The sequence below is a fragment of the Myxocyprinus asiaticus genome, chromosome 14 (assembly GCF_019703515.2).
Source record: "Myxocyprinus asiaticus isolate MX2 ecotype Aquarium Trade chromosome 14, UBuf_Myxa_2, whole genome shotgun sequence".
Taxonomy (NCBI): domain Eukaryota; kingdom Metazoa; phylum Chordata; class Actinopteri; order Cypriniformes; family Catostomidae; genus Myxocyprinus; species Myxocyprinus asiaticus.
This window is the reverse complement of record NC_059357.1, coordinates 23,970,668-23,984,408: the sequence shown is the minus strand read 5'-3', so window position 1 is coordinate 23,984,408 and position 13,741 is coordinate 23,970,668. Positions and strand designations below refer to the sequence as shown.

The window sequence follows — 13,741 nt, the reverse complement described above, 5'->3', positions numbered from 1 at the left end:
TGCTCATGTTGCAAAAAAATACACTGTATATCGAAAAATGTACACACGACGGGAGCACACCTAAAAAGAATTCTGTAACTGACACTTTCATGATTCAGTAATTTTGGCTGCCGTAACTGTAATCTTGATTATTTTTTCGATTAATTATGCAGCCCTACATCAAGCAAACACAAACACTCTCACACACCCAATCAACAGGTTATGTAATTCATACCACAATAGGCTGTCTGAAGTATTCATCTACCGCAGCTCCTCTCAGTGCAGACAAATCCACCCCATGGAAAGATGGCTGGTACCTGAAAGACAGGAAAATTCAGTTTCAGACAAACAAAATCAACAGGACAAATTTGTAATTCTTTTTCAATGTTAAAATACTTTCTCCTATTCCAGCTTAACATGCAGAGACAGCAATCAGAAAACCATTCGCAGGTTGATTTCCCCCAAAAGGTGATATCAAAACATTGCTGTTTGTCTGAGCATTTTGAACAGCCTGCACAGCAAAACTGACTCAACCAATGGTGCGAGTGTGAAGTGAGACTATCTTTTTGTTCAACCAATGGCAGAAGAAGAGTGTATTCGGAAAAGCTTTTTAAAAGCAATGTTTGTTTTTTCAATTCCGTTTGGTGATGCTAATGGTGCTTCAAAAATAAAACTGGTGCAATCCCCCAGTCATCTACTATTTTGTAAATGACTGCCTCCCTCCCTGCTATCTTCTACCCATTGTACTTGCTAAGGATGCTTACCAGAAATTGGCCTTCGTAAACTGCTCCATGTAAAGCTGCTCATCTGTGAAAGGTGCGAGGTGAACGTCTCCAATGGTGGGAAACATTTTGCCTGTAAACAAAGTAAATGGTGCAATGGATTGCGATGAACTGGTATATAGAGTAGTCCACTGTGTCATGTTGATAAACTGTGCTTTGTGTGAAAAACTTGCTTTCGTTTAGTTTATCCTTTATTTCTCGTTATTTGCCGCACTCACTCACCACTGGGCTTGAGGAATTTCTTGGCATGTAGATAGCTCTCCAGCATCCTTTCATTGAACAGCATGTAGCCCATGGGTTCAGAGATGATAATGTCCACCTGCTCAGGTAGGGTCACCTCCTCCACTTTCCCAGGAATCACTATAACACGTTCTGTCAGCCTGTTACTGTTCACAAGCACCTGTGGACACACAAATCATCATGTTAGATTTTATTATCCTTAACCAGGAGTCATCATATTACCCACACATTTGTAATAAGGCCTAAATGTGACTTTATGTGGATAATTATAAAATGTATGCCTGTGGTATTAACATCAATCTCAGGTGATTTGATTCGATCACAATTGATCTCATCACTCAAACAACATACAGAGGCAGTTAGAAAAGCATGTGAATTTGTAGTGTAAATTATGTGCTTTGGAACCAAGATGGCACCAGTGTGTTTGTGGGCGAGCCATTGGATCCTGGTAGTTGTTCAGATGTGTGATGTGTTTTTTGTTGTTGTTTTATCCTATGCGTTTATTTGTTTGTTTATTCTTAGTTATATCATATGGAGAGTACTTTGGTCAACTGCTGTTGTTTTTAAATGTGCTACAGAAATTAAGTTATATTGTATTGTAAACCCTATTCTGCTGTGGGCAACTGTGAAGGACCGCTTACCTTTCAATCAACCATTGCTGTAAAACAAGAATTTTAAACTTTGCCGGTTATGCGTGTCTTTACAAAGAAAATAACTGTCTACTCTGTTTAAAAAAAAAAAAAAAAAAAAAAAAAAAGGCCCCAAGCATATCCATAGTTGACCCTTCGCAAAGCTCCGCCCCCCTTGGTTACAGTTGCTCGTTCTGAAGAATTCCTCATAAGAATGAATGGGAGATTGCCGTGAATGGTGCGGTTTTAGGCAAAATATTCTCATAAACAATGGATAATATTCTTAAGTGATCTGGAATGAAGAGTGACATTGTAAGGCATATTTATCTCAAGTTGTTTGTAAAATAAATCATTAAATTAAGCAGTAATTTGATTGAAAACGGCGGAAACTGTGAATCAGAAAAAAGAAAAACCATTATCAGTCACTTGAAAAAAGAAGTGTCATTTGATAGTGATTACACACCTGATAACATTAATGCAAGTGAACAGAACTGCTTATGTCTCAAAACACACTCAATGTGATGCAGCAAACTCTATTTACTATCACCTTTACGAAGACCTGAAACAATATATAAATTAATTAACGTTCAGTTATTAGCTTTAACTGACCTTGGAGCAAATGTACGTGTCCTCGCTGATGTTACTCACTTGGGAATGATTGGTTCAGAAACGCTTTTAAGGCGGGGCTTAGCGAAGGGTCAATTGGGATGCTCATCCGATTCTGATACCTAAAATCTCGGTATCGGCAATACCGATCCGATACCAGTGTTGTTTTTTCTTAATCAGTTTAAACCTCACTGTGTGGAACTGACTGGGGCATTCTTTTACATATAGAAACAACTGTGTGTGTAGTGTAATATATAAAAGTTTAATATGTTTCTTATTCAAATTCTGGTGAATTGACCATCCGGTTCTGATCTCAATGCATGCTATATGAGAACTGAACTATCGAGCATTTATATCTGAGATGTAGTTTGTGTGGAGCTGAAAACTGTGCCCTGCGCATACTATGCGTTTGTGAAAACAGAGCAGTGCTTATTCAGTGAAGAGCAGTGAGCATCAGACTATAGATTGATTTATTAAACGCAGCCTTTTGCTATTCACAAAGCTATCAAATGTCTTCAAGAGACTTTACGTAAAATGCACAAATCATAAGAACTACTTTAATGGTTCTTTTATGTCATTTTTGGAACTTGAGCTGATATCGATTTCGGTATCGGATTGATGCATCCTTAACACATAATCAGAAAACCTCCCCCAAAATCCAATCACAAGTGATCACAGGAGACACATATTACTTCCAGGTGTAAACGGCGATCTGTCTCTGCTGTCCACTTAAAGTATATCCGGATCACCCAAGACAGATATTAATGTTTAAATGGATCTGTCCTACCTCTGCATGTTGAGCCATGGTGCTGGCCTCCACAGCATAGACTTTACGGGCTCCGGCCTGAGCTGCAAAAAATGACAGAATCCCAGAGCCACAACCTACATCCAACACCACCTGAGACAAAAAAGACAGACAGAGAGAAAGAATGAGAACAAGAATCACCTTATTTAAAATAATAACATCTAAAACAACAAGATTAATTTAATAAAAATGCTCTCAGTGAAAAACTGGTTTGTGTTCACAAACTGGAAAGTCTCCAAAAATTAAAAATAACCTTTTTAAATGATGTGGACTCTCAAAGGTCCCTTTTAATTTAGTTGTAATTAGTGAACTGTTCCTGTGTCAGATATTTTGGTGTGGACGACATAAGTTGAAGTCATCATGGTCACAACGGCAAAACTGCCTGACAAATGCGTTTTTGTTGTTGTTTTTTTTTAAGAACTAGAAATGCTGAAAAGCACTGCAACAGAGTAATTCTCTAATCAACAGTAAATTTGGAAACTGGGGGGGGGGGGGGGGAGTAATCAGTAAAACTCAAGCAGATGTGTCAAAGAGAGAAATGACAGTACTTTATCCTTGAAGTCAGTGTGGTTCTGGAGGATGGCCCGTTGATATGTTCCAGTTCGGACGTAATCCTGCATCATGTTTTGTTGCTGAGAGAGGTAGCCATAAAACTGGAGCAAGAGGAGAAAAAGGTCACAAAAGAAGAGAAGTAAAAGAAGTACTTTGAACACTTATAATTAGTGGTCGACTGATATTGTTTTTTTTTAATGGTCGATGCCAATGCTGCTATCCAGAGAGCAGGGTGGCCGATAGGCCGATATCACAATTTAATATAGTAAATAACAAACATAAATTGCAAAAAAAAATAAATTATAAACTCTTATTTAGCAATATATTTACTCAATTACACACAAAACTTTAACTTTGTAAAAAAGGACCTAAAAAAATATTATTGTATTTTAAACGGTAGATAGCAGTTTCTTCTGATTTCTGTTTAGTCATCAAATTTTAGTAATTTATTTGCACATGAAGAAATTGTTAATATATTAGGAAGAAGGAAATAACAGTACACACAGTAGTCCAGCAACTATAAGTAAGACATTTACTTATAGTGCAAATGAAGCGCTTTTACTTTGAAGTTGCACTCACGTGCTCATGCGGATTCAGCGTGAGCACCAGTCTCCTGACAGTTTAAATGGCCTGGATCGCCTGCTTGGATTTTCACGGACTGACCGTCATGATTTGTGAATCAGAGGAACTTTTGATTCTGGCTGATAGACTGCGCGCTTCAGAAGAATATATTAGATGAACGCTACACAGGAAGAAAACGCTGGATTTTCATGAGGTTTATGAATTACATCTGTTTAAATGAGATATCTGCATATTTGCAAACGGTATATAATAGAAGTTTTGATATTTGCATTTATCATTAGAAAAGTTACAGGGAACTGCTGAAGAGAGACTGATAGAATACGTGCTTTAAATTAGCGCTCCACAGGATGCTAGATCGGCTCAAAGTTTGTTTATTACATCTGTTTAAATGAGATATGTGCATATTTGCAGACGATATATGGCAGGGCTCTTCAACTACTTTCTTGCGGGGGCCAGATTATCCAGATGAAAACTTTGCGGGGACCAACATTTTTTCAGTATTCATCTTAGCTAGCACTTTCATTGCAAGTAACATGTTACTTAAAAAACACCTTTAATACTGTGCATTTATTCATATTAAAATAGTCACAGGGTATCCTGTATGTTGAATTAGAATTTAAGGTCTGGCCATAAATTCCTTCATAAGATCTGGCTGAAAAATAAACATGACTTATACTCTTAACTAACAAATAATTTTTGATCAACCGAACATTGAAAAAAAAAAAAATAATAATAATAATGATAATTTTAGTGCTATTGTTTACAAATTATGAAAAACGAGGAGAAACATTTAGATCTGCTAAAGCCCTCTCACAATATCAACCCACATATGAAAACAATCATCATATAGAAATGTCATGTTTACTTAAGTATGCATTTAAATTCAATTTTCTTTTTGAAAAAATAAATAAAATAGAGATAAAATATCTATTCTTCCATTTTCTCTATAAAGAATCATCCTATTCTGATTCTGATATTCAGTGAAGAGTGCTTGCTTCGGCAGCACATATACTAAAATTGGAATGATATTCAGTGAAGAAAATTAGTCCTGCAAATATTGTGAATTTGCCAGTGCAGGAGCCAGAAATTTGTTCAGATAATCATTGGCAAAAGAAGAAAAAACTGATTTGGTGGTGTTCGTGATTGAGAGGGCTGACTCACAGCTGTATAGAACCAAATATAATCAGGACATTTGCAGGTTCAGTTTCACGTATCACTGATGAGACACGCCCATTTGACACTTCAAGAATAGTGAATAAAAGCTAACCTTTCAGCACCTTTTCATTGGATGTTCGGTTTTCATAATCGATTTCTCTTTTGTTGCCTAAGATGTGCAAACAGTATGTGCTGACAACATTTCTGTAACAACTGCTGTGATCTTTTTTTCATCTGTAGATTTGACCGCACTCCACACAACTAAGCAATTTATACAAATACATTTGATTGAAAAAGACGCTATCAAATGCTCACCTAAACGGTGCGATCCATGTTTATCAAAGCAGTGTAACTAAACTATCGCAAGAAAAGTTTAAACACGCACTCCAGTCTGGACAACTTATGATGGCTGAATGCTGTTGCACATGCCAATGAGGCCTGTTAAACCAAAGTCTTTCTAGTAAGTCAGTCCACTGGCGGCCATCTTTGGAATGCTCCCGAGAGGCTATTTCCAGTCATGCCAGTGCAGCTCCTATTTACTTGAATGGAGAAAGACCAAAATCTCAAAAACAGTTGGTCCAGATTACAATCAAAGAACATTTCAAATCAGCAGTAAAATCTAAATTGTGCTTCTTTACCTTAGATTACCCTAACAATGCCATTTTCCTGGCTTGTATAGCTAATACGCATCCACGTTCTCGAGATGATTGACAGGTGATGTCTGTATCTAAAAGGTGATTGGCTTTTGTACCTGTAAGATGGGACTTCCTTTCAACATCTGTTGACCGTTGGGTGCTAGAGCTTCTTGGTTGGGGATTCCAATTTCTCCTATTCATTTTAATAGAAATGGCCCGTCTCTGCTAAAAGTCTCTGGTTAAACTCACAGTTGACTGCTGAGGCTCACGCCTGCGAACGCTAAGTTTTGCACAGAGTGTGCTCTGATATTTCAGATGGTGAGGCATTTTTATCAAAAATCAGTCGGATGGCCAGACAAAGATGATTTTTCGCTGAGGCTCGCGGGCCGCCAATTGACTAGCCCTGCTATATGATATTAGTTTTATTTATATTTGCCTTTTTATCTTTAGACAAGACAATTAAAAGTTACAGGGAACTGTTGAGGAGAGAGAGGGAGAAACTGGCGAGCACTTTAACATTAACATTATGAGCTCAAACGCGTCTGCTGCGGCTCTGATATGCAGACCGTTTAAAAGAGACTGTTTTGAACACCGGTCTATTATTGTAGTAAAACGATGACATGTAACAACAAAACGAACTGTGAATGGTCGTTTACGTGTCTCAGTTGGTTCACATGCAAGCAGGCAATTTTTGGTGCCCTCAAGAAACAAATCGGCCAAATGGGAAAATTTACCGTTTGATGCGATAATTACAATAACTCAGAATATCGTCCGATTTATCAGCGATATATCAGTTGACCACTACTTATAATATCCACTGCTATGATAAGTAGTCAAATGTCCCCATTAGAATTAATTGGCCTATGATTGCTTTTAGCAGGCCACTTGCATGGCCATAATTATTCATCTTATTGTAACTTTAAAAATAAAATCCTGATAAGGTAGTAGGTGAAAAATAGAACTGATTCATCAAGTGATTTCTTCGCATATGTGTGTCAAACACACCTGGAAATACTGTACAGCTGAGGACTCCTCCGTCCTTTCACTGAAGACTGAACGTTCGCCCCTGTGTCCACGGCAGTTTTTTAGGAGGTTATAAAATGACGAGAAATCTAACAAACACAACAGAATTGAGAACATTAGGACAGTGGACTACATGCTTGATAGCACCATGTTTTTATTAATTGAAATGATTTCAGGAGCATTTGTAAACTATGAGTGATACAGAGTCCTTGTCTGAATTATTAACAATTGTTTGAGCAAACTGATAAGTCACAGCAGGAAGAATTTTGTGAGTTTTACCTGCTGGAGATGCAAACTGCAGGAGGACACTGTTACAGCCCAGAGTAATGATGAAGGACTGCTTCCCAACACGACTGCACTCTGTCTCCCGCGACACCGAACACTTAAACACACATGTTTCCTCATCTGGATGTGTATATGAACAGAATACATAGGATATTGATATTTTATACAGCAATTACAATTAAATAGCAAAGCAGTAATGAATGAATAAAGTACTTTAAATCAAACGTCAACCTCAGTGCACTATTAGGGAATTGTTGCTGATTCTAATTCCTTAACAGTTCCATTAACTATTCTTACCTTTAAGGAAGAAATATTTGGAAATAAATGCAACTTTATGTTGCATCTACCGCCCTTAACAGTCTGCTGCCAAATTATGAGATAATTTCAGATTTCAGAGCAGATAATACAATTCAGAGATTAATTTAATACAATTCTTACAAAAAAAGACTTTTTAAATGACTTTTCAAAGATTTTTAGAGGCATAAATGCAATCCAATAATTGGTCCTACTGTAACTATAGATTACAAGAAAATTCAAAAACAAACAAAGTGCTAAACATTTAATTAAATATGTATGTGTGCATGTATATATATATGACTACACATTGTAACCTCACTGCCTAGGCTAATTTTAGTTTTAGGAATGGTAAGTTTAACATTACATAACAGCCAGCACGCCCCCATTCACTGCTCATCTGATGCATATTGCACACAAAACTGGAACGCCCTTTCTTGATCTGACATGCTCTAATTTAATTGGCAGGCATTAAGCAACTTCATCTGTTCTGTCAGTCTGCTTGGAAACCAAGTCATGTTTACAAGGTACCGGATTTGCAACAATGATAGCTTATAAGGAAAAAATAAATCACTGGATTTTCCAAAAGTTTGTCACGTTAGTGGCATAAACTCTTTGTTTTGTTTGAGGCACTAGCTTGCAAGTTAACAAGATATCCACAAACCGAACTGTTTATTCCATTCCTTTTGAAATACAGAAAACAAAATGATATGCAATGTTTGTGTTGGTTAGCTTGTTTCAGCAGTTTGTGTGGATGAAACTTGTGAGGGAATACACATACAAATTGGCTATCCTATATCAAGACGTGGATAAGGATAGAAGAGCTCTCTTCTCACTCGCATAAAAAACAGATTATTTCATTTTCAAATGGCGTAAAATTGACAGAAAATGCAAACACTGAACTCAATGCAGATCTATATTAATTAAAAATATAAACTTTTCCCACATTTTATGGAGAATCATGTGTAAAATATTTTTTGCACTAAACTGATGCACTCAGATGGAACTCACTGAATGAATTTATAGCCTAATGTCACACTGAATACATGCTAAAGTAAACATCAATCGAGTGTATATATTTCTACATTAAATCGTGCATGTTTGGCTTAATCCGCAACCTCTTCCTTGTCAGGCATCTTGTTCAAAGGTAAACAACACACAAAGATGCAAGTTTGTTGGTGGTGTTTGTTGGATCAGTGTGAACACGACAGATGTTTCTCAACATTGTAAATACAGCAGTCAAAGAATGTTTGAAGTGTTGGTGTCTGTTGGCATTTGTTGGAGCAGCGTGAACTATCCTTAACATGGCAGTCAATGGTCTCTTGCTTTTTAAGTGGGCAGTTCTTGGCCAGAATAAGCTGCAATGTGGACCAAAATTTATGCAGACAGTCAATAATCTGGTTGATTACTTACTCCTAAAAATATCATGCAAATCAAACCAAACTATCCTGGTGTCATTCTAACTATTTGAATTCAGATGGTGCCACCTCCCCTTCAAACCGCTGCATCAGCAGGATTGGCATCGTCATTTATTTTCCCAGCTGTTGCAGGATTAGGTCAATCTTGCCATGGATAGATTATGCTGGCATTCATTTATATAACTGAGCAAGTGCAGTCTCTAAAGCAGCTCAGGAAAGAGCAAGGTACTGAATGCAAGATATTCTTTGCTCTAGAAAAGGAGAGATACTTGGCATCTAGAGTTCAAAATGGAAAGCTTTGTCCTTTGGACTCTTTAAACTCTAGGACTAAAGACTAAACAACTTTTTCCACCAAGCTAAAGAGACAACAGGTTCTCCCTAATTCATGACAGCGCAAGACACAATGAAAGTGAAAAAAAAAGTGTTATGAAAGTAATGTGTGAACTAACAAGTCTGAAACACTTGCTGATATCTCTTCATATTATGTTTACACGATAACAAATAATAGGGGCCTACACATTTATGAGATCTTACTCATAAAAAAAAAAAAAAATCATTAAAACAACGATTCACTAAATATCCCATCTCAGTAATGTATAATGTATTTTTAAAGCAATAAGACATGAGAGGATATGCATTACAGCGATTTTACTACAGGTAAGGCCAGAAACATACTTTAAGCAAGTATGCGTACACAAATGAGAGCGCTTTGACTATATGCATTGCCATAGCGTGGTAGGGTAGAACATACTGTACATAACGTGTTTTCTTGCATTACTGTGGCAGTAACAAACCTCAGTATTCAACATGGCGATAGAGTTACCTTCAAAGGTCTGCCATTAAACTGGATTTGTAAGTTGCTATAACATATTGGCTTTACTTGCTCAGCAATATTCTCTTCAAACTGTTGCTCTGCCATTACAGTAGTTGACTTGAATGAGAAAACTCGGAAGAGGACAGTTTACACTAATGTCAGAGACTATTTAGCAGAGACAGGCCACTTCTATTAAAATTAATGGGAGAAATTGGAACGCCAAACGGCAGCTAACGGTCAAAGGATTTAGAAAGGAAGTTCCGCCTTCCAGGAAAAGAGCAAATCACCTTTTAGATACAGACAATGCCTGTCAATCAACTCGAGAACGCGCATGCGCATTAGATATACGAGCCGGAAAAAAATCAATTTTTTTAGTATAATCTGAGGTAAAGAAGCACAATTATTGATTTCTAGTGTTGTCAGATTTTACTGCTGATGTGAAATGTTCTTTGATCATAATCATAAACTGTTTTGGAGATTTCAGTCTTTCCTCATTCAAGTAGATAGGAGCTGCACTGTCATGACTGGAAATAGCCTCCTGAGAGTGTTCCAAAGATGGCCGAAAGTGGAACGAATTGCTAAAAAGACTTAGCTAATGTCCGTTATAGCACCCCTTGTGGCAACATTGAGAATGCAACATATACTTGCAATGCAGACTAACACATTTTGGAATGCAACTATACACAAAATCAAGCTTGCATAGCTGGAAGTGTCTGCGTTCACGTACTCGCATAGAGTTTGTTTCTGTCTTAAGGGCCGTTATTTGTTATTAGGTACGATGCAAAGCTTTTATAAAATGGCGGCAACAGTAATATGAAGACAGACACTCAACTTTTAATAAGCAGTTTAAATTATTATTAACAATGATATTAACTAAAACAATTCGTCCACCATATGATATGGTTTATTTTCCTAACTGTAAGCAGTTGCTAAGCAACATAGGATTGTGAATGTGCTATGCGAGGTGTGCGTTTATAGTCATTTTACAACAGCTTTGAACGTGGCTTAAAAAGAATACCTATTCTGGGATCAACACAAGCTCAATCGACAGCATTTGTTGCATAATGTTTATTACCACAAATCGTCCCTGATAGCACACCTACATAACCCAAATGTCTATTTGATGTGTGTTTACATCTGGAAGACATATTTTTACGTTGTTTGCTCATCTGCAATATGTCTATGAGACGTAAAAAAAAAATTTTTATCACACTAAAATCGTGTTAACGCATATTGTTTACGTTTTGTGGCTGTATTTTGAAACAGTGAGTATTTTCAAGATTACGGATTGGCCCCATTCACTTCCATTGTAAATGCCTCACTGTAACCCAGATTAAAAAATAATAAAAAATAAAAAATAAAAAAAAACAGAAAAGGAGGGACAAGTCGAAATTAATTTTTGTGGTAATCAACATTATGTAACAAATGTTGTCGATTGAGCTCAACTTGTATTGAACTCAAAATTCTCCTTTAAGAAGAAAACATTTAAAGAAGCTTGTTTTGGCTTTGAAAATAAAAATAAACTTCAGTCTAAGTTGAATGTTGTTCACACATCTGTTTCAAGACATTCATCTCATTCACGGGGCATCAGCAGCAGCATGAGCACTAAACAAAAGCCCTGAGCGCTGAATGAACAGGCGGGACACTTGAGACAAGGGAGGCGGGGGACTCGCTATTGTTCCCCGCAGAACAAAGATACATGCCCAAACGGTACTGGCATAAGAAAGCACCGCGTAATTTCATATTACTTTCACAATGTTTTCTGTGCTTGGCCCCGGAGACAATTAGTTGTTTTTGATAGTATAGCACAGTATAGAATAGCATAGTATGTTACAGTAAAAGTTGATGTGGTTGGGATGTGCGCAATCAAGTCAACTCACAGCATCCATTCAACCCAACAACAAATACACGTTAGAAAGCTTTAACTCTATGCATAATTCTAATGTTTAAAAAGAAGAAGAAGAAAGAGCAGAACAGAGAAGAGGTCACTTTGAAAGTTTTAGAGCACTTTCTGAAAGCACGATAGTTAAAACAGACTCGGACTGCGGCTAACTTTATAGGCGCCAATCCACATTCTCCAAAGCCCTTTCATTCTGCCCTGCTAAAAGTCTGTCCATGAAGTTGGATGACCTTACGCACAGGACATATTCCGATCTTTGTGTACAGATCAGACTATAGAAATACACTGTTATTATTCAGTGTTAAAATGAGTGTTAGACGAGTAGCGGCTAACTATAAGCAGCTTAACCATACAAAGTGTTTAAAGGTGCTAACATGCTACGGTCAACGTGGTTTGTGCCATGCATGATCAAACCAAACCCTTGGCTCTAACAACTGTACGTCCTTCTGAGAGCAGGGACAGGCCTATATGAAAGACGCATTGGAGTTAATAACCATAAGCTGCTGGTCCAGCACGCATGTACGATCAGGCAGCGCAACACATGCACATGCCGCACACACATCACTCTCATTAGGCTAAGCTAGGGTAAACACTCAGCTAAGGCCGGGAACAAAGTCTGTAAAAGGCAGCATCTACTCACTGTTCGAGAGGCTTATAAGAGCCGCGTCTTGGTTGGTTTTTATCTCAAGTCGCAAAGGCTGCTGCTCTGAATGTCGCTGTATGTCTCCATTGGCGTCTCCGATGGAGAGGAGGCGCACGCCTGAGAACACGGACATCGCCATCTTTGATCTGGGGAGAGACAGACAAGCAGCTCGCTGCGGCTCAGATCTCGCCTCGAGTCAGTGGTCAAGATAGGCCCGACTTGCTACCGCCTCCACATGGCCACATGTCTCTCCCCCAACTGTAGTTTAATTAAGAAAAATCGTGGCCCTATCTTTAGTAAAGTCACTAATAAATATGATGCATGAAATGTGTGAGTTTGAAAACCAACTTTATATTTTATACACAATAGTCAACCAAGAGGAGATAGCTCTCTTAATGTTTACATTAACTGCTAAACACATTACAAAAATAACACAATTGCTCTTATGGTTTCATCTGTAACACCATGGTAAATTGGTATAAAATCTCATTCAGACAAAGAAGATTTGAGAAGCTGTAATTTTTTTTACTATGGTAAAATGTTGTAAGGTAGGGTGGAGTATGCTATCCTTATCTCTTTGTAACCTACTGCAAACAAATTAGATGTTGCTACTGCAAGCACAAAGCATTAAGAACACTTCAAATTTAAGACATGAATAAGGTGAAAAGACATAAAACTGGCAACACTTTACAAAAAGGTTCCATTCTTTAATGTATGTTAAAGCATTAGGTATCAAGAACAATTAACAATATATAGCTTTTACAGCATTTATAAATCTTTGTTAATGTTAGTTAACAAAAATACAATTGTTTATTGTTAGTTCATGTTAGTTCATAGAGCATTAACTAATGTTAACAAACAGAACTTTTGATTTTAAAAATATATTACTAAATGATCAACATTAACCAAGATTAATAAATGCTGTAAAAGCATTGTTCATTGTTAGTTCATGTTAACTAATGTTAACAAATGGATCCTTATTATAACTGAAAAAGTGAACTATGCAATACTGCTTTTGTTACACAGCAATAACAAATATCACATAGAAATTACACTGGAATGCCTGACCAGTGGTTGACAGTTAAAGATACAGATATAAAATGAGATAAACATCCATCCACGTTTAGAGAGAATATGCAAAGCAGGATGGCTGATAGGTTTATAGACATTTGGTGTTCAAATGTAAACAGTAAAGACAGGAAGGCAGCGCCCTTTTACCAACAAATATGTATACTTGTGTCTCGTGTTAACACTATATGCCACGTCCACACTACGTTTTATGTTTGAAAATCTCTCAACCACAAATAGAATGGCATTTTCCTCCACCAAAAACGGACTGCATACTTTGGAAAACGATGATATTAGGAAACTGAAAATGGAAGTTTCAAACTTAAATGGA

At 37.2% G+C, this 13,741-nt stretch overlaps 1 protein-coding gene across 2 annotated transcripts in view; it reads right to left on the bottom strand.

Annotated features, from left to right (window-relative positions):
- The window catches only part of LOC127451778 (histone-arginine methyltransferase CARM1-like), a 36,308-nt gene extending 23,761 nt beyond the window's left edge, over positions 1–12,547 (bottom strand). The window contains exons 1-8 of one of the 2 annotated variants that reach the window (XM_051716716.1): positions 12,340–12,547; positions 7,268–7,393; positions 6,971–7,077; positions 3,590–3,694; positions 3,024–3,134; positions 984–1,161; positions 744–834; positions 215–296 (exon numbers count right to left, since the gene is read on the bottom strand). In XM_051716716.1, coding sequence (XP_051572676.1) covers positions 215–296; positions 744–834; positions 984–1,161; positions 3,024–3,134; positions 3,590–3,694; positions 6,971–7,077; positions 7,268–7,393; positions 12,340–12,481 — 942 coding nt within the window. In that variant the 5' untranslated portion in view covers positions 12,482–12,547. The remainder of the gene's footprint in view (positions 1–214; positions 297–743; positions 835–983; positions 1,162–3,023; positions 3,135–3,589; positions 3,695–6,970; positions 7,078–7,267; positions 7,394–12,339) is intronic. The other variant, XM_051716715.1, reaches the window with a different exon arrangement.
- Positions 12,548–13,741: the final 1,194 nt, after the last annotated feature.